Source organism: Prinia subflava, chromosome 7 (genome assembly GCF_021018805.1).
Source record: "Prinia subflava isolate CZ2003 ecotype Zambia chromosome 7, Cam_Psub_1.2, whole genome shotgun sequence".
Classification (NCBI taxonomy): domain Eukaryota; kingdom Metazoa; phylum Chordata; class Aves; order Passeriformes; family Cisticolidae; genus Prinia; species Prinia subflava.
In genome coordinates this window covers 28447677-28474128 of record NC_086253.1, presented here as the reverse complement: position 1 = coordinate 28474128, position 26452 = coordinate 28447677, and the positions used below count along the sequence as shown (strand labels likewise).

Genomic DNA, 26452 nt, shown 5'->3' with positions numbered 1-26452 from the left:
ACCTGCATATCCATTAGGTCTCACTTACATAACCATGTTTACCATTTTTACCATTTTATACACATGCAGAGGTTTTATTCCTGATAATTTCAGGTTCAGATTCCTTTTTGTGAAGCAGTGATCAATTATGGATGCCATCTTTATCAGTAATAGTAGTTATTCTGAATTTTTCTAAATATAAGGAAGAAGGACTTCTACGTGTCACAAACCATACACTTACTCTGGATCATCTCTGTGCTCTCATCACAGGTTGGAAATTCTAACTATGCTTCTCTAAGCACTTCTAGATAAGGTTTAGTTTACCTACTTTCCCTACTTTCTTGAAAAATAAATTCAGTTGGTTATTTTTGCAAAGGTGAATCGACTTTCTAAGATAAAAAATATAGCTTTTAATTGAAGGAAAGGCTGAGAGCAGAAAATTCTTCAGTCTTTAAAAATAAACCTTCACCTGTGACACCATCTTAATGACAATATGGGAAAGTTACCCTACATCTCCACCAATTTCCATAAATCAATGGTATTTCATGTAAGCCAAAGAGCTTATCGTCTCTGTTTAAAATTGAACAAAAATACTGATTTTTCTCTCCTATTTTATTTTCCCATATTTATATTTTATCAATTTGTGTCTTTGTCAATTTAATTCTATTTTTGTTTCTTGTTCTGTTGTGCCTTTATAGAATAGAGTCTTTCTTAAATACAGTGTGAACTTGGTTATTTCATATCCAGCCTGAACTGTTGTACTCACAGTGTTTGATGGCATTCAAAAGTAGGCAGAAGCACAGAGCTCTGATCTCTTGTTTTAAAATAGCTGCTTACATGGACCACAAAGAATAAAGCAAGTGTAATTTTCTTTATTGTTTTTACTGTTTAAAACAAGGGAGGAAACACCCAACTGAATGTTGCCTGGGATCAGCTACAAGAGGGATCAGCTACACATGACTAGATGGTGACATTTCTAATAGTGTTCATTTTCATAGAAAGATTTCTAGAGCAGAGAGCCCATAAGTTACACACTGTAGAGCAGCACCTCTGTTTGTGAAATATAGTGAATTTACTACATATTTTGTTTCAAAGTATTTTGGGTAGATGCTTTCTTTCATTTTGTGATTCTCAAGTAGGTGAAACCATGTCTTTCCTGCTTCGGAAGCAAGGCACTGTTAGTATCACTTATCTCTGCAAAGTGATAGTGCAAACACTCTCTGTCAAGAGGCCTGAACAATTACAGACTTCTTTAAGTAATTACTTTCAGTAAAGTCAAGTGCTAGAAAATTCAGGCTTAGTTATTTCACTGACAATGACTGGAACATGAAAAGCCTTTGGACTGTGGAAATACTTTCATACAAATATACCCCAGTCGAGAAGGAATCCAAGCCCAGAACCAAAGGCCTGGAAACTCAGTTTGAAACTGCTCCATAATCTATCATGCTGTTGCTAAGAGGATATTAATACTAGCATTTAGAATTGCAGTCATGTGGCTGACAATCCTGTGTTTGTACCAGCAGGTCAGTTGACTAATTGTGAATTGGAACTTCTCTGTGTACTGCACTATTTAGAAGAAGAAGGATGACAGGGGTACAGTTAACCATTAAGGCATTTGGGCCTGGGAGGGAAAGCAGAGGACAATCAAGTCCTTATTATTAGATGCCTCCCTGCAAATCACTCCCTTATGCAGTTACAACAGAAGGAGAATTCACCTTTTAAACTGAGTAATTGTGCCTGTCGGGCAACCCTTTACAATTACTTTACCATCCAGCAAGAGCTCATTGATTGCATTAGGGATAACAGTACTCCACAGAAACAATCCTATTAGGCAGGCTTCTTCCAAAATCCTGTGTCTCTGTCAGGCAGCTGCCTGCTCTTTGAATAGCCAGAGAGATAAAGAAATAAAAATATTAAAGGCCAAAGCTCTCCTGATTTCACAACACTCTTTAAAGCCGGATCAGTGATTAGGGTGGTAGTAGCCTGTTAAACACCCATGCCTCAGGTGGAATGCTCCTCTGAGCACGTTTTACAGCAAATGCGAGACTGGTGCCTTGCTTCAGCTCCAAAAATATGCCTGCTTAAGCAGCCCTATAGAATTCCAAGTTAAAATGCAAGCCCCAGTGGCTGTGTTTCTCTGGAAGTTGATAACAAACTACAATCAAAGCCTTTCTCTTGTAGATTACCAGCAAGAATCTAATCCAGGTCAGTGATAATCCTCCAGCATCTATTTAGCAATGATCCCAACAGACAGACTGCTCCATCACAAAAGTCACTGCTTCTGACATGGCTGCAGAGACTGAATGATAATGGAGATTCCTCCTTTACTCTGACAGCTAATTAGATTTGCAAGTAGAACAGGAGTGAACTAAAGCACAAACATAGTGTTCCATTGTCAGCATCATCATTAAATAGCATTCATTTGTTATTTAACAAAGTGGTAAAGGGGAGAATGCTAACCCTTGATTGAATTACTGAGAGTTTCCCATCTTCTGTGTCACAGACACATTTGTCAAGTATTCACCAATCTTATCATTCATGCCTCTCAGAATCCTCAAATGAAACTCTGACTTCCAATTCTTGATTTGATATCACATAACTGTTTCAATTTGGATTTTACTTCACTATTGTACGTGTCTCCTCTCATATTTAGATTTTTTTGAGGTCCCTTTCACAATGCCAAGTTCTCCCAACCTTTCCCATTTTTTTCTGTGAAGTCCATTCTCTCCTCTTTCAAAAACTTCCTGAGGGTCCTATACAAAAGCTTCCTATACAAAATGAGGGCTTGGTCCAGGAAACAGCCTAAGCAGTCTGTGTTTACAGGAACAAACCCTGATTTTTACATGCAGAGGGTATTAACTTGTTGTCTTGGTTTGAAAGACAGATATCTGCTAGGAAGGGGCAGGACCTCCCTAGAGATGGAGAATTCAAATCCCCTCCCTCCAAATTATTCCAATTAAAAGGAAAATTAAAGGAGCTTTCAGGCAGAGGTATGGGGGTAGGAATAACAGTTCTTTACTAGTATATATGACAAAACGACAAACAAACAACAACTACAGCATCAATAATAAACAGAACCAAGAACCTTGAGGGCTTTCTTTTACAAAAGCCCAGAGCAGTTTGATCTGGGTGCCCCTGCAGGACTCCGAGAGGCCGAACTGGAAGGAAGGAAAAGTCCCGGGCTGGTGGATGAGATGAGGAGCTCTGCGCTGGCCGCTGGAACAGCAGGGGTGTCCCGGCAGGGCTGGGCAGTGCAGGGCTACAGAGTAGCAGGAGAGCCTCAAAGGTCCAAAGAAGCAGCGGCGGTGGTGGGAGAGGCTGGAGAAAGCAAGTTCAGGATTCCCGGGTACACAGCAGATGAGATAGATTTCCCAGGACGAGGCAGAGGCAGAGGGCAGCCTGACCGTCCTCCTCGGCGCTAAGAGCAAGAGTGCCTCCCCCTCCCCCTCTGAGGGACACTCCCAGGGACTCAGAAACAATCGGTGTAGCCTCGTGCTGCCATATCCCTCAAGCACTCTTTTTGTTCTGACTAAGTAGTCATTAAGGCTTCTTGGAAACTTATGGGAAAAAATTCTGTGAGAAGAGGAAAAAAAAAACAAAACCAAATCTAACCCCCAACACTTGTCACTTGGTGGTCTCCTGGTTCCAGCATTACTATTGTGATAGAAATGCCTTTGGGCCAGCATGTTTCCCTACATGTTCCTGGTGATTTTTTTTTTCCTTTTTTTCCACCCCTTCCTTTTGAGGATACTTACTGGAGAAATATCTGGGTTTTTTTTTTTTTCCCCTGGAATTCAGACTGAAAAATCACACAGAATATGCAAAGAGTATATTTCATCTCGTCAGAACTAGTCTGACACTTACCAGTCTCTCGACTGCATAAAATGAAAGACAATACACACAGAAAGCCAATTAGATTGGGATTACTTTGGCTGTTCAGCAGCTGAGGCATAGCATATGTCTGTCTTCCCCACGCTAGAGTTAAGAATTAATATTTTATGTGCCTGACCTATCTAATAAACATATATCCTGACCTTACAAGAAACATTCAAAAATGAAGGTAAATATGGCTATGCCAAAAAGTGCACGAGCCAGGATAGATACGAAGAGGTAATTGATCAAGCAGGTAATTTATGTAAAGTTAAGCTCAAAGATATAGTGCATTTCCATCCTCTTCTGGGCTATTAAAGTAAATTAATGACCTAGAGCTGTGTAGGGGTTTCCAGAAACAACACTATAATGGCCAACTGGCTACAGTTTGCAGCCTCTAGAAGGGGGAGATGTTTATTCTTCAGGAAATTGCCAGCTCAAGCCTCTCATTATGTATACTTTATATCTGCATTCACAGTGCAGAAATGACAACTGAACACTAGAATAACACCAGTGACAATAAAATATGATGTTGGCTTGGAAGAAAATGAACCAATCATAATCTTTGACAGGGTCCAGATATTTTCAAATTTTCGCAATACTATTTCCATGCTTAGAGTTTGGCAGCTGCTCAAAAGTACCTGTTTTGTGCCATTTTACAGTCTGGAATCTGTCAACCAAGCAACAAGCATTCAAAAAAACTGCAAAATATAAAGGGGAGTAAGTGCTGTAGGGAGCAACTCCCAGACACAGAGCTATGAAGCCAGGCTTTGCTTCACTATCTCCAGGACATGCCTATCAGTGTGCTGCGGTCTCCATAGGAAAAACGCTTGTTTTTCATCCAGGTTCAGACTGAGACTTTGATGATGCTCAAGAATTCTAAAATTTCATAGCACTCTTCACCACCATGTCTGGAGAGGGAGGGACTGGCATGCCCTGGCCACCCTGGGTGGCTTGCTCCTGGCTGAAGGCTCAGCATCCCCCACGCCTTGGGCTGCTCAGGCCATTCCAAACTTCTCCAATTTATAACACCGAGGAGCCACGATGCCTTTTCAGTCAACACTCTTGTCTGTGCTTCCTGGAAAAAGTATTGAGAGCTTTGCTGATTGCCTTTTATGAACCTGGCCACCGCCAAGAGCTGACAGCCGAAAATGAAGACTCTCAAAAACCAAAGGAACAAAAGGCACAGAAGCCTTTAGGTCGTCTTTGACCGCATCACCTTTGGTTTGTGTTATTCCCCTGGACTCCCCAGACGTGCGGTGGAGGGACAGGGGAGAGGGGTGCGTATGTGTGTGTGCATGTTGATGTGAGTGTGCATGTTCGTGTGTGTATGCACATTTTTGTGTGTGTGCACGTTCATGTGCGTGTGCACATTCTTGTGCATGTTGATGTGTGTGTGCACATTCTTGTGCGTGTGTGTGTGCCCGGGTGTGTGCAGGGCTGGCTGCGCTGTGCCCGCGTGTGTCCCGCTCTCGCCCTCGGGGGCCGTGAGCAGGCGGGGCCGGCCAGCGCTGGTGCCGCTCTCGGGGGGTCTCTGCGGGGCCGGGCCGGGGCGGGGCGGCCCCGGGGGCGGGGGCGGTGGCGGGGCCGGGCGGGCGCTGCGCTCTCCGCGGCCGGTGTCACTTGCGAGCCGCCGCCGCCGCGCAGGCAGGCGGGCAGGCAGGGACGCAGCCAGCCGGCCCCGCAGGCGGTGCCGCGGAGCCTCCGCGGCCGGCAGAGACCATGATCCTCACACGTAAGCCCCGGGATGCCCTCCCGGCCCGTTTCGGGGGGTGGTGGCTCCGCGCATCGCGGTCGGCGTTGCCGGGAAGTGCCGCGGGGCAGCGCCTGGGGCAGACGGGGACGGATCCCGCTCGTGTTGTTCCGCGGCACCGGGGGGCAGCGCTGGCGGGGGGGCTGCCCCGTTCCGCGGTGAGGTGCGCCCCAGGCGCGGCTCTCGGCCCCGCCGCCCGTCCGTGTGCGCGGGTGGGGAGCGCCGTCGGGGCGGCAGCAGCCCCAGGGGAGGCGGGAGTGCTGCCGGAGCCCGGCATTGCGGCTGTGTCTGGGGAGCGCCCGCGGCGGCTGTGCTGGGATGCTCGGCCGAAAGGGTTAACACGGCAGGAGCTGAGGCGCGGGGGAGCCGCGGGCGCGGAGCGCCGCTCGGGATGCGGCCGCTGCCCGCAGATCATCGTGCCGCATCTTTCTTTGTCGGTGGTTTGCTTTTTTGGGTTTTTTCCGTTTCCTTTTTTTCCACCCTAATTTTCGTCTCTCTGTGTTTTGGGTGGTGTTTTCTTTTCTGGGAGCCCTTGCGAGACGGGAACCGTCGAGTTCCTTTTGAAGTTTTCCGTAATTAGCCCGATGGCCTCCAGGAGCCCGGTGGCTCCCCCTGAGCGGCGGTGGCCAGCCCTGATGTCACCCCCGGCGGCTTTGATCCCAGTGGAGGAGCAGCACCTCCTGCCAGACGGGCTCACCCCTACCCCCCTCTTCCTTTTTCCCTTCCCGAGGAAAACTGCAAGCCGATGCCGTTTTCCAGTCGGGCAGTTTTACGTTCCGTGTCACCCTCCCTTTCTTTGCAAACCGTAGCAGCGACTTAGTTCCACCGAAACTTGTGAAGTTGTTGAGAGATGTGTTGCCATTAAGCTAATGAGTTCTGTTGCCAGTCGAGGCACTTACTGTTGGTACAAGAAGTTTCTTTCGGGCTTTTTCTCTTATGTTCTCTTTGGGAAAATTTAAAAAAAGAACTACATTTAAACAACTAAGTCAGAAGGTTCTGCCTGATGTGTCACAGTACTTAACACACCTGATCTGAAAGACTGAGGAATGCAATTTTATCTTAGCCATCAATTATAGATGTTTTTATTGGTGTTTTTTGTTTTTGTTTTTTTTTTTAACAGGAGTAAGTGTGATCTATTTGAATTGCCCTGCCCTGATCAAGGAATTCCTAGCAGCAGTTCAGTAACATTTCTCTGAGTCAGGTTATGTTTTAAGGCTGTTTGTAGTGAACTTAAGGATGATAATAGGCAGATTTCTTATGAGCCTCTGAGTATGAATCTGTCAACAGCTCGGTGCCAGACTGATTCAGCATCTGTCTGGCAAGCAGGCCGTGGCTGGCTGACAGCACATGGAGTTGGTATTAGGTGTGTCTGTTGATTCCACAGCTGTAGCCCAATATCTTGTCTTCCCAGGTATTATTACTGCTGTCCTCCAGGCATCCTGCTTTGCATCTCCAGTAGAAGCAACAAAAACAAAAAGAAAAAGGCTGAGCTGTCCAAAAGTGGGATGAATGTCTCTCAAATGAATGGGTTTGGGTTGCTACTTCAGTTTGCTGATGGGATTGTAATTAGGACTGAGATTCTTTGATTATAGAATACAGTATATGCAAGAGAAGATGTAGATATTGTTTTGACAAGATTCCTTTCACCTACATGTTCATAAAAATCAGAGCATTTAGAGCCACGTTTTGTGGCCTCTGGGACTTCTTGATCCCATCTTCTTTCAAAATAACTTGGGTAGTCAATTGATACTTGTTTTAATCAAAAGGAAATGCTGATACATTGTTTTAAACACCATAAGGCCTAAACTTCCTACATGTCATAAAATGTCATTTCTAAGTGGTAGTTAACAGCAAGAACATGTCTGGTGGTTTTATTTGGTTTTATTTCTCAGTAGTCTAGTAGTTCAGTCTAGTAGACTGAATCACCTAGATTCAGTCTAGGACTTTTAATTCTTGAGTCAGGGTCTTCCCAGCCACTTCTGCAGCTGCCCTTGCTGGGCCAGAGAGGAAGACTGATGCTACTCATGGAAACTCACAAGTGCCCAGTGTATTTTACCTCTGGTAGAAAAAAGGTACTGTAGTTGTACTCATGCACTAATCTCAAATGTTTATATTAAGATTCCTAGAAAAAGGAGATGAGGTGGCTTGGTTTTACTTTTCTGGTTCTTCTGGTTCATTACATTCTAGGCAGTGGTTTGTTTGAGCCATGTGAATTTATGAGTTCCGCAAATATTTAGAGATGCAAATATTTAGAATTTGCACCATAAAGTGTTTTTTTTTCTAGGCAGAATACCACAGTTTGTTATGTTTGGGCTTCTTGAGAGATTGAGACTTCTTTTCCAATTCTCCTCTGATGGGAGTTGTGCTACTGGCTTGAGCATAAACACAATACACCCTCGGCTGGTTAAAAGGAGATAGAGGAAGAGAACTCATGTGCTTAACAGGATGGTCCTGTACTGTAAACAAGCACTTTTAATGCTTAACTATCCTTCCTAGCAACAGGAAGAAGGAAATGAGGCTATGCAAAAGGACCCTGACACATTTCAGACAATGCCAGACCCACCCTAGCATTCATACAGTATAACCAGAAGACTTGAGGAAATAAAAATAACTTCAGATGTTTCCCCTTCTTTCTTGTGCATGTTATAGAACTATAGCAATCAAATGATATGCAGTGCACAGAAAATTTGCTGGTTTGAGCTCTACTAAATAAAGAGATGATTTGTAATCATCTGTATAATTTATATATATTCCTTGGGTATCATTGTTCTGCTTGCAGTTTGAATCTCAGTGTTTCAAGGTGAATTAATTACAGAAGTCTGTATTCTTTACAGTAGTGTAGTAAGTGTGGATATACAGTAATATTGGCAATTTCAGCAATTCCAGGCATATTTCTTGCTTGTACCTAAGCAATCAGTAGTTCTGCATGGTGCAGGGCATCAGGATTGTCTTGCATGTTTTTTGATTTCCAAAGTTTTTTGCCAAGGTTTTTCTTCGTTTTTTGGTGGAGTTTTTTCTTAGGGTTTTTTTTTTTGTGTGTGTTTGTTTGTTTTTAATTTTCTCATCTACTTTCCCTCCTTCTCCTGTTCAAGGGAAAAAACTAATTCTGTCTTCAACGATGAGCAATTCTCATGCAAGGGGCACAGGACTGGGCTGTGATTGGAACTTTCTGGTTCTTTTTACTGGACACTTACTCTGCCATTCTTGCTGATGGTGCTACCCAATCCCACTCAGCATCTTTTAAATCAGTAGATCTGCTAGTACAGTATACCATGGGCAAAACTGGCAGAACCAAAAGAGAGTTGAGAATAGCTTAGCCAGATAGCTGTAATTCACAATTCATTGAGTTTCATTATCTGAAAGTTACATGTAATACTACAGACCACTCTGAACTACTTTCGTGCCTTTAGAAGAGCATGACAAGCATTTTTATCTCTTAGGATGAATATTCTTTCAAATATTGTCTAGTACTTGTTTCCCTTGGGAAGGACTGTGGTAAGTGAGACAAGATCAGGAAAAATTTTATCTGGTCTCTCTCCTAATAAAGACACAATACAATGGCTCACTTATTCCTTATGGGGCATTTTTTTAAAGTCTAAAAGGGTGCAGAGTTCTGTCAATTTGGGTTTAAATATATTTATTTTGCAGTTGTCTAAATCTTTCTATTCAAATGCAGTAGTCTGTACTAAGAATGATTCCTGAGGAGATGCATGAAAGACATTTGCTGAAGCTGGTGGTGGATACAGTTTGACCTTCCCAGACCTGTTCTTATAATTTACTGAAGTTTCAGGAATAACAAAAATATATGCCCCTCCCAATCACAGTTTTGCATTTTGGGGATGTTCTCTCTGTGACCCTGTGGACCCATAGAATTGGATGCTCTGCTGACCACCCTTCCCTCTGTTCTCCATGAGTTCTAAGAACAGATTTCCTGTGCACATAAGATACAAGAAACTTGCCAGTGTAAAGCTTCATGATCTGTTTTAACTTTCCTTCTTCTTCCATCCATACAAAATGTGACCATTGGATCTTGTACTGAGAGAAGCATTTTCAGGTATGCAGTATCACAGACAATACTGTTACTGTATCTAATATTTGAAAACAGGACGGTCATAGTAATATTTGCTTTGGGAAAATCCATGTTTACATCTTTAATTCTGCATCAGGGAAGAAGGCATTTGTCTGTGATGCAACTAGCTTTGTGCAGGGCTGTTCACTGCCACTGGTATTTTGTATCTGGTGTTGTATCATCCACACAAGATGTAGTTTGGGACTGGATCATCGATGGGGTTGGCCATAAATGGTTATCATGTAAAGGTAGTCATTCTTCCATACAGCTCTTCCTACATGTGTGGATAGTTTTGAGGTTGAGGCTTAACAAGCTCAAAGAAGTAACTGTCTAGAAAATCTATTTTCTTTTCTATGAGCCATTGAGGCAGCTCAGATCAGTTCTTACAGCATTGTTATTTCCTAGATCTGAACAGGTAGCCCACATTTTGTGCCTCTTTTAGATGAAGTATCCATCATGCTGGGCCTACTCATTTTTGCCTCCCTCTGGAGCTGAATGAGCCTTTGAGCTGAGCTTTGCACACCACGAGCTTGCAGGCAGGGGCAGCTGGAGGATATTAATGCTGGCCTTGGGAGTAGCAATGGTTAATGTTTGCCCTTCAATATGTTCTCTAAGGTCATGCTAACCAAGTAATTTCTGAGAGAAGAGAAGGTTAAAGTCATCTTCTATTTCCCACTCTTTGGAGGAGGATTTGCTTCTCACTCTGGAATCTGTCAACATGACCTCCATCAGAGGATTTGACTAACTGCTTTCTCTGCCCCAAATAATCCTCCTCCAAGACCACCCTGTGTTAAGCAGGCCAGATAAATAACCCATGTGCCCAATTATTTCTTGAGGGTTTTTTAAGTCACTTGACATCTTGTTCTTCTTCATCTGTGAACCTTCTTAAAAATAAGAAGAGAGAAGACCATCTTTAACTTATAAAAAGTTATTTGACAGGAAAACTGCCACATCAAGCTATAGTTTTCCTATTAAACAAAGTTAGTTTTTATCTTCAGATCACATTGGTTTTTAAATTTCTTTCCTAATTCTCTTGTTTATGCTCAAAATGCAAAAAAAAAAAAAAGGACACAAAACATCAACAAAACAAAACAAAAACCTATTTAGGAATAAATTATTAATTTGCAGTGTAAACCGAGAGTTGTGATGATTCTTCTTTGTCCTAGGACATGCTTTCCCAAAGTCTTCTACAAGTTAAGAAGTAAAGCAGCTAACTTTTGGACCACTAGAAACATATTTAATTTAATTATAATTAATAATAAATATTTAATTTATTAATATTAATATTTAATGGTGTGAAAATAAGCAGTAAATGCAATCTGTTACAGGGTCTATAGGGAAAGGGCTTGACAGACACATGGGGAATGTCCTTTTTTTCAGTAGCCCTTTATTAGGTCCTGAAATTATGTTGATTTGGTGCTTTTTGGAGCTAATCAGATGTTCTTGGTCCTCTTGACAGAGGGAAGAACCTCTTCTTACCAGCCGGGGCAAGCTCTAGAAGTGGTGGTTGTGCCCTCTGACTCCTGCCATTGGTCACTGTCCATCCTTGTGCTCTGATGAAAGCCTGGGTTTCTCCCCACGCTAAAAATAGTGAAACTGACCCCATTTATTCCTGGGAAAGTTTTGATGGGTTTTAGAGACCCACAGATCCACACTGAGAAAGTCCTAGTTAAGTCTTCTGATATTTATGGAAGTTTCCATTGATTTTAACAAGTTGTTGGTTCAATCTCAACACATTTGAAATATTTTCAACAAATGTTGTTTCTCTTTTTATGTTTTGAGCTGAAAAAGTTCTGAAGTGACTTTGATATGCTGAAGACTGTGAAAAAGAGGTCCAAGTTTAATAATTAGATTTTGACCCACAAAAGCAGTATTGTGCTTGCTGTGCTAGCAAGAGTATTAGTGAGCAATTAAAAGTACTATATTCTGTAATTTGGTATCATTGGGAAGGACGGAATGTACATACAGCCAACATACACCTCTGTAGATATTTTGGAAACCAATCACATTCTTTTTTATTAATATTATTTTTTAATTTAGCTTTCATCAATAAAGAAATAAACAAACTTAAATGCTATCAGTGGAAGTAAGCCAAGTAAGCCATTTGCTTTTTTCAAAAGTTCTGCTGACCAAAAAAAAAAAAGGGTGTTCAAGCTTCCTGCTTTTTTTTTCAGAGAAAACGTCAATATATGATCTTAAACATCTGTTTCCTTACTTCTTCATCTGTTCCCACACAAATTCCAAACATACTCTGTTTCTTCTCCCAGTGTCCTGTGGTTTATACATAACATCAACTGCATAGTTACTGTCTTGCTTCAAGGCTCTGTAACTTGAAAAAGCCAGTCAGTCCCTTGTTTAACCCAAAGCCAGCAGGAGACAGAACAAAGAGTGTTTTTTTAGTCGTCATCATATACTTGAGGAATATCTGAGTAACATTCATCACAGTTTCTAGGGGCTTTTATGACTACAAAGCAGTGTATGTATTTGGTGTCATATATGGTTTCCCTCAAGAATTTGTGAATTCCCTTCTCCCCATCCCTCTGAAAGTTTTTAATAAGAGCTATTTTCTTTAAATTGCACATCCATCCATCCTGGCTTAAACTAATGGCTGAGGCAAGCAGCAGTAAGTGGAGGTCGCAGCATGTATGGTTTGACTGTAGAAGTTAAATTGAAGCACAGTGAAACACAGGAGCACATCAAAAAAAAGCTGAAATTGCAAAATGTAACTTGCACTTTGAAGGTGAAAAGAGAAAAGTTACTCTCTTGGGTAGGTTGTTAGCTTTCACTTCAAAACCTGCAAGCTCATAATCAGTTCAAAAGCTGTGCTTTATATTCTCTTGATCTCACTGGTTCTTCTAGAAATGCATCCTTCATGGGCTGAATGTGTTCCTGTTATTCTAGAACAGTTGTATAAGATTAGGTTGTTCTCTTAGAAGTAGAAGAAATTCCAAATGTAGTAGAAATTTGAACACTTATTGATAAACCTCCCAAGTTTGTGTTTGAGAGCATTATCCACGTAAAATGCTGTTCTTCACTAATTATATTTTTGCTTTCTATATTCCTTGCTATGTGCTGCTTTCTTGAAAGGTGTGGAGCACTAAGTTAATGATAGTGCCTAAGGAATATTTAACAATACAAGTTTGAGGAAAAACAGACTTATGAGAAGGAATTTAATTATTTCCAAGCAACAGTCGCATATCTTCAAAGTGAAAACCATCTGAGGCCATGGACACATAAAAGGCTTACTCCTGGGAAGTCAGTCACTCTGTCCCAACTTTAAAGGGCTGCAGGCATATGACATTACACAGAACTGATTTATCATTTTCAGTGCCTAGACGGCTCATTTGTTGACAGCTGCCACAGTGCAGTTATTTCCCCGGTTTGTCTCAGATTTCACATCTGTGTTGATGTATCTGGACTGAGTGGTTGGATAGTGTGATCAGGTCTAATGCTGGGACCACAATTCACACGTCAGGGATGCAATTCAAGCACTAGGAAAAATGATTACGTGTACTTGGGCTGTGGAATTCTATCCAAACAAGAATATTTATCACATATACCACAGCTGGTCTTAAAAAATATGATCCTGAATGATCTCATGTTTCTTAATAGCTCGGGACAGTGTTTTTGAGTAGAACAAAAATTTTGCAAAGCACCAGAAGTTTCAGAGAGACATGACAGAGTCATGTCAGAGGGAGAGGTAATTTCTGACATAGACAGAGAAAGAGCATGTGCAGCCATTAAACTGGACTGTCCATCCTGGATGGGGAAAAATCCTTTGTGGTCTGTGTGCTTCATGTGCTCCTTTGTGCCTTAGCAAACATGCAGATAGTTTATGGAGTTTTAGGCATTAAAGTGAGGAGATAGTGTGTTCATCTCCAGCTTTCATGAAAATCTGGAATCATTCTCTGCACTGTATAGGAGAGCCTCTCCCACAAGCTAATTCAGGAAGATAATTTTGTATTCAATTTCTACAAGTTTATTTTTTTCTGTTCTGAGAGAAAAGTCAAATAGTGAATTTCAACAAGAATAACTTATATAAAAATCAAGATCAAGATGCAATTAAGAAGATCAAAAAAACCCCCAGTTGTTATGTATGACATTGAAGTGAACCTTCAGAAGTGAAGCCCAGTTTTTTCTGAAATTTGATTTTGACAGTGCTGATTTTACCAGTCTCGCTATAGATTTTTACAGGCTGCTCTCTTAACAGAGCCAAAAGGTGAGATGAGTAGAACTGATGTGTGGAGGTGCTAATATGATTGTAAAGGTGTCTGAATTGAGGCAAGAGGAAACCATCTGCTTGGAAAAACTGTTCATAAGATGTTTAGCACTTAGGTGAAAATTGAGTCAATGCATGACTGTACAAAGATACATCTGCTTTGCGCCTTCTCCTGAAGACCATGAAAGAGCTAGTGTTTAAATTGCATGTTATTTGATGGAAGCAAAAAAGAAGAATGAACGTAAATGCTGTTGCTGTCTTAACTGGACTGCTATGATGATTTTTTTCGGAAAGAATGTTATTGCAGCATCACTGTGTGGTTTTTCTTTTCTATGGGAGAGAATGTATCATTAAACCAAAGACTACGGACACCTTACAGTTCTCCCTTCTGCAGCTGCAGTTTCAAACAGGGTGTTATTTGAGATATTTTTACTCTGAAGGTCTATACTTGCAATCTTACAAGGCCAGGAACCAAGATTAACCAAAGTTTAACAAAAAAGGAAATTAGACTTTCCCATTTTCATTTACTACTCTGGGGAATGTCCTGGGGTGACAGGACATTTTCATGCTTTGTATCCCAAATCGTAGTTGTTTTTTTTTTTCTGTTCCCGTGTTCTCTGTTTTGTCTGTGGCTGAGCCCCTTCCCCGGCTGCTTGCTTTTGGCTTGCTTGCTGCTAGCTTTAGGCTGCTTTGCTGGCTTTGCTCCCTTGCTTTCTGCTTTTTGCTTGCTTTTTTGCCATTTTTCTGCTTTTGTGTTTCCCCTTCTTTCCTTCCTCCCTTCCCTGAAGACATCGGACCTGCTTCGGGCCCTGATTTGGGAACATCAAGGGAAAACCCCCTGGAGTCTGCACCTGAAAGAAGCTTTGGCACTCTCCCCAGCAGAGACTGCTCACCCTCTCTTGGACTGGTGAAAACATTTGTTGTCATCTCAGACTGTTTTCCTTGTGTTGGGGAGTGTTTTTTTCGTTGTTTCTCAATAAACAAGTTTTTTCCACTTTTTTTCCTCTGAGGAAATTCCTCCCAAACCCGGTGGTGGGGGAGGGAGTTGTGGGGATTTTTCCCCTAAATTTGTCCTAAACTAGGACAGGAAGAATTGAGTTTTCCTAATCCCTCTGAAAGTGGGTAAATAAGGACTAATGGTTCCCACCCATACACAAAAGGAACTCCTACCCCTGATTTGAGCATGGAGGACTGTTGCTATGGTTTTCGGACGGCACAGAAATAACAACATGACTCTCCATGATGGTAAAGATGAGAGCAAACTTTATTCTTCTAAATTCTACTTTTATAGAGTAGTTCGGTACAAAGAACATGATTGGTTATTCAGCGTCTACACCCTTTAGTAAACATTTCTTTCCAGTAAACACGTTGGAAAAACACCACCTGCGGATGGTTTCTCACTTCCCAAGGTTTGTTTGAATTCCTCCTTTAGATTTCTCAGGCTAACATGAGAAAGTTGCTCGCCTGCCTTTCACACAGACACTAGCAGAGCCTGAAGCCTAAATTCAGACCAATGTCAGGCCCACATCTCCCCCTTTTAGTTTTTGCTGAGGGCGGCGTCTGTGTCTGTGTCCTCTCCTGCAGGGCCCTTGCAAGAGAAAAAAACAAACATGACACCAGAAGTCCCTTTAGTAATCAACCAATCACTAAATAGAACTTTCATTGGGCACCAACTTAAATGGTCAGGGAAGTTCTGTGGCATTTGGTGTTGACCCTTCATAACCATGTCCATGCACCAGTGTCAAGCTTAGCTATTTACTAATTCTAATACAGAAAAAAACAAAACATCATTAGCCTGCTCAAAAATGGCAGTCTAATTTGTCAAGATCTATCACTCTAGGAATCATCCTTTCAGATAACAAGGGCTTTTTCTGCCTTTTAGCAAAAGACAGTGGTCCTTGCATCACACCTGCAACAGCAAACTGATTTTAATTTTCCAATTATTTGGACAACCTGAGTTGACCCTTTTTTTTTTTTTTTTTTTTTTTTTTTTTTTTTTTTTTTTTTTTTTTTTTTTTTTTAAATGCAAAAATGCATGTGATGTTTGAAAGGGCAAAGACCCATTGCAGGATGTGCAGGACTGGTCCACTGGTCACTCAATTGGCCCATGATATCTGTAGGATGTCACCTAGAAAAAAAAAAAAGAATAATAAAATTAATAAAAATATCAATAAAAAGATATCTGACTCCAAAAAAATCTACATGATCCCAAAGACCAGAAAGGCAAAAACCACAAAGTGAAATAACAGCCCTTAATAACTACAAAACATACACCGAAGGCACGTGAAATATTACCTAAAATACAACTACATCTATGTAGGAAACTTAAATGAAACAACATCTACTATAAAATTAAAACACATGAAAAGAAAAAGTCCATTGAGACAAGATGTTGATCCTTAGCATCACTGGATGTCTTCTTGAAGCCTGGAGCAGGGAGTGACTCGAGGATGATCGATGAAAACAGGACCATGCTGCTGACACAGGACTTCTGTTGTCTCCATAACTTCCAACCACATGGTCATCTTTGCAGTCTATGTGACAGCCACTAAGGCTATGCAATGTCCCTTTTCACTCCTCAAAGGTGATGGGTAACACGACTGCTGAACCTGCTAATGATAAAACACAGGCACATCTTCTCCTTAAGTTAACAAACTTGTCAGGCTCCATTGTCTAAATTCAACATCCAGGTTTCATATTTACTCTTTCTTCAGGTTCATAACATAAATGTTACATTGTTGCAAGTTATCTTTTTAATAATAATTTTGATCAGCCCAGGAACTGCAAAAGCTGAAGTGCTTCTTTACCAGTGAGATCCTGTTCATCCTTCCCGGGCAGGAATTCCAGGTTCACCTCAAAGATCAATTCAGCTATTATATTTAAAGGTCAAATTGTTGAGTCAAATAACTCATATGTAATTTTTTGCTAAAACATCTGGGCAAACAGGCAATTCCCATCCAGAGAGAGCCAAGGCATGGCCAGTGCCCAGCTCTAACTGCAGAGGAATCCCTTACACCAATTTTAAAAGCAAACTTCTTAAAAATCTTATAATAAGAAACTAATATGGTAATTGACACCTCCTAAATTTGTCAGGGTAGAGATGCTCTGAGCTCAGCAGGCTCTTGAGATGGTCTGTGACCAGGATTGGAACTGCATCCCAAACCGTCAGGACAGAGGAGGCATTCTTACAAACTCAGATAACCTTGTCTGGAAATCTGAAAATATTTAGAAAATCATGAATGCAAAGCTAGCATAGACAGCTAGAAAACAAGGAAAAATTCTTGGGTGACACGTGTCTTACAGGCAATTATAGACAAATAGCAAAGTACATGAGAAGAAGAAGCAGAAGCAGCAGCCGGCTGTAGAACTGTGATAACTTTATCATATCTGTGAATTCACATCAAATATCTTAAAAACTGAGATAAATCTCATAACTGATGGTTATACTGTAGAATTATTAATAATACTTGTGTTATCTGCGAAAGGCAACAAAGGTTGCTTATTTGTTTTGTATTTCTTGTCATTTTTCTTCTATTATGAACAGGCATCTGTTCACAGAGACGCCTTGAGAAGAAATGTTTTGAGGGAGGGGGGAAGGGATAAACCCAAACAAAAATCAACTGTCCCTCTAAAAGGAAAAGCTTCTGCTCACCTCAAAGGCGACGAAGCTATTTGGCCCTCCCTCTGTGGGGCTTTGGGGGCTCAAGGGCCCCAGGGCCGCCCCGCGGAGCTGGGGGAAATCCAAACAAACGTGGCCCCCATTTTTCTGTAAAGGAAAAAGCTTCTGCTCACCTCAAAGGCGACGAAGCTATTTGGCCCTGCCCTGAGTGGGGCTTTAGGGGCTCAATGGCCCCAGGGCCGCTCCGCAGAGCTGGGGGAAATCCAACAAACGTGGCCCCCATTTCTATGTAAAAAAAAATTCAAGCGAAGCAACTCCCACAGCATTATCCGCTGTCTAGAGGAACGACAAGTTCCTCGTGCCCTATTCGCAGTCAGCCGCTTGGCCCGCAGGGAAGGAGTGGGGGAGCGAACCCCGCCGCTCATGGCAGGGGGAAGGGGGAAAAGGAGCGAGGAGACCGCTCCTCGGTTCCTATGACGACTTGCTGTGCAAATTCACGCGGGAAGGAAATGGAGGGGAAACAGAGAGGGGACAACGGAGCGGTGCTCGGCGGAGCTCAGCCCGCCGCCGCCCTGCCGCCGCCTGCCTCAAGCGGAGAGCCGGTGGCCCCCCTCACCGCCCTGGGGGGAAGGGGGGGGGGGGGCGAAGAGGCAAAGCTGCTCCCAGCCGCCCGTCTCAGCGGCACCGCGCGGGGAAGGGACCTGCGCGCCCGCCCGACCCGCGCGCCTGTGGGGAGGGGGGAAAACCGAGTACGGAAAAACGAGAGAGAGAGAGAGATTTTGCAGCCGCTGCAGCGCCCTGGAGCAGGGCGGGAGAAAAACCGAGCGAGAGAGAGAGAAGGCAGGGAGATCGCATCCGTGCTGCCATGCCTCTGTCTCACCGCACCCCCCCACCCCCGCACAAGGGAAAGAACAAAGTTAAAACACAGAGACACAAAGAAAGACAAGCCCTAAACTCACACAGGCAATCATAAAAACAAGCACAGGTAACGTTAAAAGCATAAAACACTCATAAAGTGAACTTTTCGCCCTGAACACACAGAAGGATACAGAGGGATCAAAGGTTTTCGATCCCGGTCCCGTCCGCAGGCCAGATGCTGGGCCACGCCGAGGAGGAAAGGATCGTTGTGTCACACTCCGGGTCGGAATCTGACCAGCTGTATCTTGGACGGGCTAGCATCTTTTAAAGTCACGGTACAGACTAGTCGCAGTGGATGATAGCGCAGGAACCACTGCCAGCCATCCGTGGTATGAAGAAAGGAGAAGGAAAAGCCAAGGAAGCGCCGTCTCTGCCGGCCGGGAGAGGCTTACAGACGCTCGCTTTGATCTCGGCCAGACAGAACCGAAAAAGGTCGGGGGAGTGCTGGGCAAGCTGTCGGCAGCGAAGAATTCCAGCTGCTCTTGTCAGGAAAGGCACAAGCTGTCCTCTCTCAGGAGAGGGGTTCCCCAGGTTTTTCTGGAACCTCTGCCCGGCTGTCTTTTCTAGAAATTAAAGTCCAGCTGTGCTGGGTGCCGTCCGACCTGCTGTCTTTTGGCAGAATCTTTTTCCATGGTCAGCAGGACCAGCATTCTTTAGAAAAAACGTGGAGATATTTCGCTTACCTCTCTGAGGAGGCAGGTAGAATTTTCAAGCTTTGCTGCATGAATCAGTCCCGGCTGCGCTGAACTTCTTCGAAACGTCAGGTCACCAGATGTTGCTATGGTTTTCGGACGGCACAGAAATAACAACATGACTCTCCATGATGGTAAAGATGAGAGCAAACTTTATTCTTCTAAATTCTACTTTTATAGAGTAGTTCGGTACAAAGAACATGATTGGTTATTCAGCGTCTACACCCTTTAGTAAACATTTCTTTCCAGTAAACACGTTGGAAAAACACCACCTGCGGATGGTTTCTCACTTCCCAAGGTTTGTTTGAATTCCTCCTTTAGATTTCTCAGGCTAACATGAGAAAGTTGCTCGCCTGCCTTTCACACAGACACTAGCAGAGCCTGAAGCCTAAATTCAGACCAATGTCAGGCCCACATCGGACTGCTTTGTAAAACAGACTAACAAATAAAGCTGTTTCCAATAAAATTTCCTGTTTCCTCTTTAACACATTTGCCTGTTGTTTGCTTACACGACACCAAGAATAAAGACTTCATTGTACTTCTTTTTGGGGTTGGGGGGATTTGGGTGGGTTTTTTAAATTTGTTTTGTTTTACTTTCTAAGAGGTTTTTGAGTTTTGGGGTGGGTTTTTTTTTGTATTGGGACATTTAAAAATAATAGCACAACTTCTTTCTTGCCCGTGGTTTTTCATACAAGAACCTCCTGCTGCTGGGGGAGGGCACAGGATGCATGTCTGAAAAGCTGCACATACATTTCTTGCTTGGAATTATACTGAATGGTAGTTTATTGTAAAGGTTTTAACTGGCAAGGATGTTTGATGCAGAAAGGAAGTGGCACTGCAGGGATAGAGAGGGAAGGAGGGAGTGAGACCAATCCTTTGCCTGCAGTAGTTTATCCGTTCAGCTGCCAGGTCTTCATCAGAAATGGCGTTACAAATTGTGGCTGAAGTAGGAGTTTCCTAAAATAGGTTGGAAAGCACTGTAGAGTTCCTCTGCAAGTTTCCTCTCCTCCCTGTGGCTATCAGCTGGCCCCAACCAACCAAATGCTGTGCTTGACAGTGAGTTCCTAGCTCAGATAATTATCTGTAACCTACATCCCCTGGGATACTGAACAGAGGCTATGGAATGCTCTGTCCCTTCTAAATGTTTTTAGAAGTAGTTGGAAAATCTGATTCTGGAAAACCTGTCCTTCTTTCTTTTGTCTCTTATTACCTTGATTGCCACTGATCATGATAACAAGGACTTCCACATAAATATTCTCGTGTCCACTTGGATATGAAACTGGCAGCTAGCAAACCAAGAGTCCCAGGGCTAATGCTGCTGAGCTGGAGGCTGGAGTTTGGAAATTGTGGGAATGAGCTTCTTCCTTTAGGGTAGTTTAAATTATTTGGCCAGAACCTCAGGTTTAACCCATGTGTTTTATTCTCAAACACAGACTCCAGTCAAGCTGTGGTAATGAACTTTTTACCTAGACAAGCTCTCAGTTGTTTAAATTTCTATCTCCTATTGTGAGGAAACTTGTTCAGTGTACTCAGCTTTCTGTGCAGCTTATTCAGTATACCTTGGGCTGGATCTTCCCTCTGACTATATTTTGATCTCCCTGGATTTCACACACATAAACAATTTTGTTCATACTCTGGCTCATCAGTAGACAACAAGGTTGAGATAGGGAAGCCAGGTTAAAAAATTACCTTTCCTTTTGTCTGGTCATACCACATAGGAGAACAGTCTAGGAGGAATCCTGAATTTGGCCAACTGGAGTTGAACAAAAGGAGCTAGTCTTTTAGGTCCTACCTCCACTCTGTCACCAGTCCCATCACGTCCCTCTCTTACCATGCTTTGTGTGGGTGGAGATGACAGGGAGAGAGCCCTAGCCTCAGACAACTCCCTGGCCTCTTGTTTAAGACAATACTCCAAATCCTTTACCCTTCTAAGGGCTTGCAACAGAACTTGCAACCCTTTGCCCTCCCAGGACTTGCAACAGGACTTACAACTTGCCGTATGAAAATGGGGCAAATATGGCTTTTAAACAATTAGCACTGTCTTGTACCCAACCCTAGGCATTTACATAGCCTAATCGATGGATAGGCGCACTTGAGTTTTATTGTTCTCTGCAATTCTTGTGGACAAATAGGAAAAACTCAGGTGTTTCATTCCCTAAATTTCTTGGGGGATTCACAAAGGTATTTTGAAAGCAAATATGCTCTGAAAATCCTGAAGGCACCAGTGACCAGCTGGGTGCCCATAAAATATAACTTCCACATAACTAGCATTATATATTTGCAGAAAAGATATACACAAGGCCTCTGTAGAGAATGGTGAAAAAAATTCAGTGAATTCATATTCACAATTTTCTAGCTCTAGAAATAATTTACAGGTCATACAGCTGGGTTGCTCAGTAAAGGAGGTGTGAACAAATATTTAAGCACATTGAAGAGTGCCTGTAGTAATAAGGAATCTGGCATTTTTTTGAATTCCACTGCAAGCATCTTCTTGCATTTTTTGACAAATGCTTGTTATCAAGGATAATTTTTTCCTGGTTTTAAATCAAGTAAAATTCTCATTCAGTCCAGACAATTCTGCAGAATGTGACATATAAGATACTGTATTTTATTTTAAGTACTCTTAAAAATTAGTTGCCGATTTTTTGTTTGGCTACTTTAATCACTTCCTGAAGTATTAATCTATCATCTTGTTTGTTCTTGCTTTAGCTGTACAAGTTCCAAATTTATTTTAGATTTTTTTCCTTCTTTATTAAATTTCCCTCATATTTCCTTAGCATACTGAAATTGAAATACTACTTAAGCAAAAGTTGGTAATCATTTGCAATTGGAATTGAAGAATGCCTTTTCCTAATCAGTAGCTAAGTCAATATGTCTGTACGTGCTTGTTCTCATGTGGTCCCATAACCCAAAGGTGAAGCAAACACAAGTTGCACAAATGCCTGCTTGTCCTGACTTCAACAGGAGTGGATTTTTAGATGTTTATTTATCTGGAATGTTGTGTTTTGGCTCACCTTAACCCCTTGGTTTGGATGTGTGTCTTTGCAAAGTAGTCTGGCAAAGTACAAATATTTTAACACTATTGTAGCAATTTGGAAAATGAGAGAGGGAATTGCCATCATTTTGGAGATGCTAAAATGCGCCTGCCATTTCATCCAATTTTTTGTACCTATATCTCACTGGGAATATTTCATAGCGTGACAAAATCTTGTGATATTTTATTTACATTGTGTTTGGCTTTTCAATGCCCTGTATGCAGTAACCTGTGTTTGGAGCAATTCTGAGCGGGCCCTTTTGGGCATGATTTCTGCAGCAGGTAGCCATAGTATCCTCTCCAAGTAGGTGGCAAAATTGTGTACTGAGTTGTGCATAATGAAGCTTTTGTTTTCTGGTCCACCAGGAACAGTGAATATAATCAAAGCCAGACAAACTTTAATAGTTTCTGATTTCTCATTGTTTGTTTGATCAGCTCTAAGCAGGGAGCTAAATTCTCAGTAGCACTTTGTTGAATTTTTTGAAGAACATCATTAGCCCAGTCCATATCTTCAATACTTGGAGAATACCCTAAGTACCTTTTATATTCTCCTAGTTTGAGCTAATAGGAAAACATATTCTTTCTCTCTACTTGTATTAAGTAACAAATGCATTTATATGTGATTTATTCACAGACTTACATTCCTTTCTTTCAGTGTAACATATATGTGTGTGAATAATTTCATTCTCTGGCATGCTGTTTTGGGCAGTGTGAGGGAAACCAGCCTGTAATACACCAAGTAACTCATAAATACCTTGTAGACTTCCAGTGAAACCAGGTTCTTGTTGGGTAGAATTATGTGCTTGAGTGAGCTGCAGTACAGTGTATCGGTTGTTCTTGGGCTTGAGTCTGTCAGTACTATCTACAAGGTGTTGAAGTGCACAGTAACGTGAGCTCTGCGAGGAATTTCTGTCAAGAGAAAGCAGCTGTGCCAAGAGGACCACAAGATTTGCTGAACAAACGCTGCTCACGTTGATTGCAGATTGTTTTTTCTAGTGTTAACAAATGCTGTACAGGATAATCCATAATTGCTGTAGTTTTAATATGTGCCAGTTTTTCTTACTGTAGAAATGATGAGCTGTTGATAAATAGTAGCTGAGCTACGTTTTTTTCCAGAATCTATTTTCCAGAATCTAAGATACGTTTGATAGTGAGAAGAAAAGCAAACTGGCGTAAGCAAATGTGTGTGTCATTTCAACGTTTCTGGAAACCTTTGTGCGTATTTTGCAGTGGGGGTACTAGAAGTGGTGGAGACGAAGATTTTTCTCAGCAGATCACTAACCAGAGGTGATTTGTTTCTGTCCTCTTTCAGAAATCGAGGCCAAGGAAGCTTGTGACTGGCTGCGGGCTGCTGGGTTCCCGCAGTATGCACAGCTTTACGAAGGTAGGCACCTGAACTCAATCCTCCCCCAGCAACCTTTGGACAATAAGATGTAATATTCATCAATAAATGAGTTTCGGGGGCACCACAGAAGTTCCAGTACATAAGATGACTTTTAGGGACTGGCTGCTCTCTGCTATGCACCACACACATAGAGGTACCAAACTCAATGACACCCTGAAGCACGCAGGAGTTTTGAATTTGATTCAGGTTTGTGTTTTAGTCTGAACCTTTTAAACATCATCATAGAACAAATGCAAAGGTTAGTAGTGTGGTACATTCTCTCTGGTTAAAACAGAAAGGAACATAGCCGCTGCTAGAAGCCCAGTCTTGGAGAAATACAAAAGCTGTGTACAGCTCTACTGGCCAACTCTCCTCATGGAACAGTAGTAGGAAATTCTGCATATGCATGGGTACATCTGCATGCCTCATGATTCCCATGTCCTGTGTTTGTTTCAGAATGGTTTGCGTTGGAGTTAGACACAGGCTTACTATGAAGGGAGGAAGAACATACAGGCTGTTCTTGCGCTCCTCAGAGGAGTGGCTGCCTCTCAAAGTCACTGCTCCTTCTCTGGGATGAATTCATTTTGTGTGTCTGCTTTTACAATGTTTTGTTCAATTAGAATTGTTGACTTCATTGCCTCTCCAACCCACAAGAAACCTGCGGGTTTGGCATACAGTTCTTACACTCTGATGCAGAGTAGCATATAGAAGTTTGTTTTAAAGTGGGACATGCTTTTTATATATCTATATTATTGTTCAGAATTTGCCCCCACACCACTTAAAATTACTTTCATTGTAGTAAAATTATCATGCACTCTTAACTGGCTCTTCATTTTTGCAAAGCAAACTCCAGCTGCTGCTTGTAAGAGCAAGTATAGAAAGTTCATTATTTACAGCGAATAACTGCAGAAAATTACAGCAAATGCTGAGCTGACCTCTTTGAAAAATGATCTTGTTTAGCTTTGATTTGCAGCTGCATTGGCAATATGATATGATAATAGCAATTTCTAAAGCTGCATTTGGCAAAACTTTTCTTTGCCTGTTCAAAAATTAAATATCCTTTTATTTTTTATTTTTTCTTTCCTTTTTTTTTTTTCTTTGCTAATGGAGATGCCAAGATTTTCTTGGGATATGGAGCTGGAACTGTGCTTCCAGTCTTTGTTACAACTGAGACAAAACTCTCAGCTGAATATGTGGGTTTGTGGGTTTCTTAGATGCTGGGTGGTAAAGCCCCTAATAAATTACTTGCATTCAGAAAACACGTCCTACCTGTGTTCCCATTGCTCTACCTAGATATTCTAAACTTACATGAAGTTTCTATTGTAACAGCATCTCCTGTCTAACATCAAAAGGACCACAGAGGTGAGAGAGAAGCACTGAGAGCAAGGCCAGATGCACCTATTGAAAGGACAGCTGTCCTTACTGAAAAACAATATACCATTGTCCTTTGCAAGTCCCCCTGGCAGCAGCAACAACAAAGCTAGCAGTAGCATAGATTAAGCATTAAAAAAATGGTCTTTTGCAGATTATCAACTTCTTTCAAGTCACCTCTCTCACTTAAGTTCTCACACATTCTCTTGTGGATATTCTAAGACACCCACTGGAAAAACTTGCATCAGCACTGCTGAAAAATACGTGTTGAATGTGCCCACCCTCTTTACTTGCACTTTCTACTTAAAATAGTGAAGGGGAGACCTGTGAATCATTTGGGTATAGTACAAGAATTCTGAGGAGTCGCCTATATGGAGCATTCCCACGCAGTTCACATTTAATATGGGAGATAAATCAGTGAACCTTTGCCAGCTGCTTTGCTAAAACTGCAGTTTTCTGTAGAAAATACAGAATTCCTAGGATTTTGCAGAATATCTCATAATTTGTATTCCTGAGGCAATTGGATAACCTATCCCTGGAAGTGTTCAAGGCCAGCTTAGATAGGTGTTAGAGAAACCTAGTTTAGTAGAAAGTGTCCCTGTCCATAGCAGAGAACTTGGAACTAGATGAACTTTAAGATCCTTCCTACCCAAACCATTCTATGATGATATGAAAATGAGGACATAGAATTCACGTCTGTTGTTACAGGAAATGAATTAATTTCATAGAATTCATGGAGTTCATTTTCTGTTAGTATAGAAAATACCTTTCTAGAAATTCCTATCGGTCCTAATTCTTTTCCTCATTTCAGCTTATTCTTCCCAGTCTATAGGAATTTTAAAAATTCATAGACAATTACTTGGATGAGGAAAATTGTGTGCAACTGCAGCAGTCTGTTCATGGATTGACCTTGTATTTCTGTGTGCCCTGAAGAACCAGCAGATTTGGGTGGGAGTTTCAGCTGTGCAAGGAATGCCAGATCAGGACCTGTATGACAGTCAGGAATCTGTGGAGTACAGTAAATAATATGTATGTGTTTGCTGCTTCAGAACTGTAGCAAATTTTCAGCTCTCTGCCAACATTGTTTCCTCCCCCTCACTCTCCCAGTTGTTTACCTAATTAATCTCCTAAGGAAAGGAGGCAGTATGATCTCCATGCATCTTGGCTTGCTTTTGTTTCAAGCCATATCTCATTAATGAAACAGTGTCAAACTTTTAAATAGCTTAATTAACAGCTAAAGAGATTGGAGGCTTTTTTTCATTCTTTCACAGAGTTTTGGCACTTACTGGCCTTTTTTCTTTAGTGTGAGATATTAGAACTTTGATGGAGATTGCACATTTATTTTAAATAAAACTAGACTGAATTTGTTTACATTTCTGCTGTCTGATAGGGAAGCTTGCATTTGCCTTTTTCCATCTCCCATTGTTTCATCTGTGCTTTAATCATTTCTCCTCTGTTCTGTGTATGAACTTTCAGTTATCAATGCTGCATGTCAAAATTTTAGAGATGAGAAGGAAGCACCTCTGGCATTTGAGGTGATAGCA

The 26452-nt window shown here is 41.9% G+C and overlaps 1 protein-coding gene across 7 annotated transcripts in view; it reads left to right on the top strand.

Annotated features, from left to right (window-relative positions):
* DLC1 (DLC1 Rho GTPase activating protein) overlaps nt 1-26452 on the top strand; it is a 246968-nt gene that overhangs the window by 198128 nt on the left and 22388 nt on the right. For 6 of the 7 annotated variants that reach the window (XM_063401997.1, XM_063402000.1, XM_063401999.1 and 3 more), the window contains one exon: nt 23466-23537. In XM_063401997.1, coding sequence (XP_063258067.1) covers nt 23466-23537 — 72 coding nt within the window. Of the gene's footprint in view, nt 1-5437; nt 5585-23465; nt 23538-26452 lie in introns of those variants that run through there. The other variant, XM_063402004.1, reaches the window with a different exon arrangement.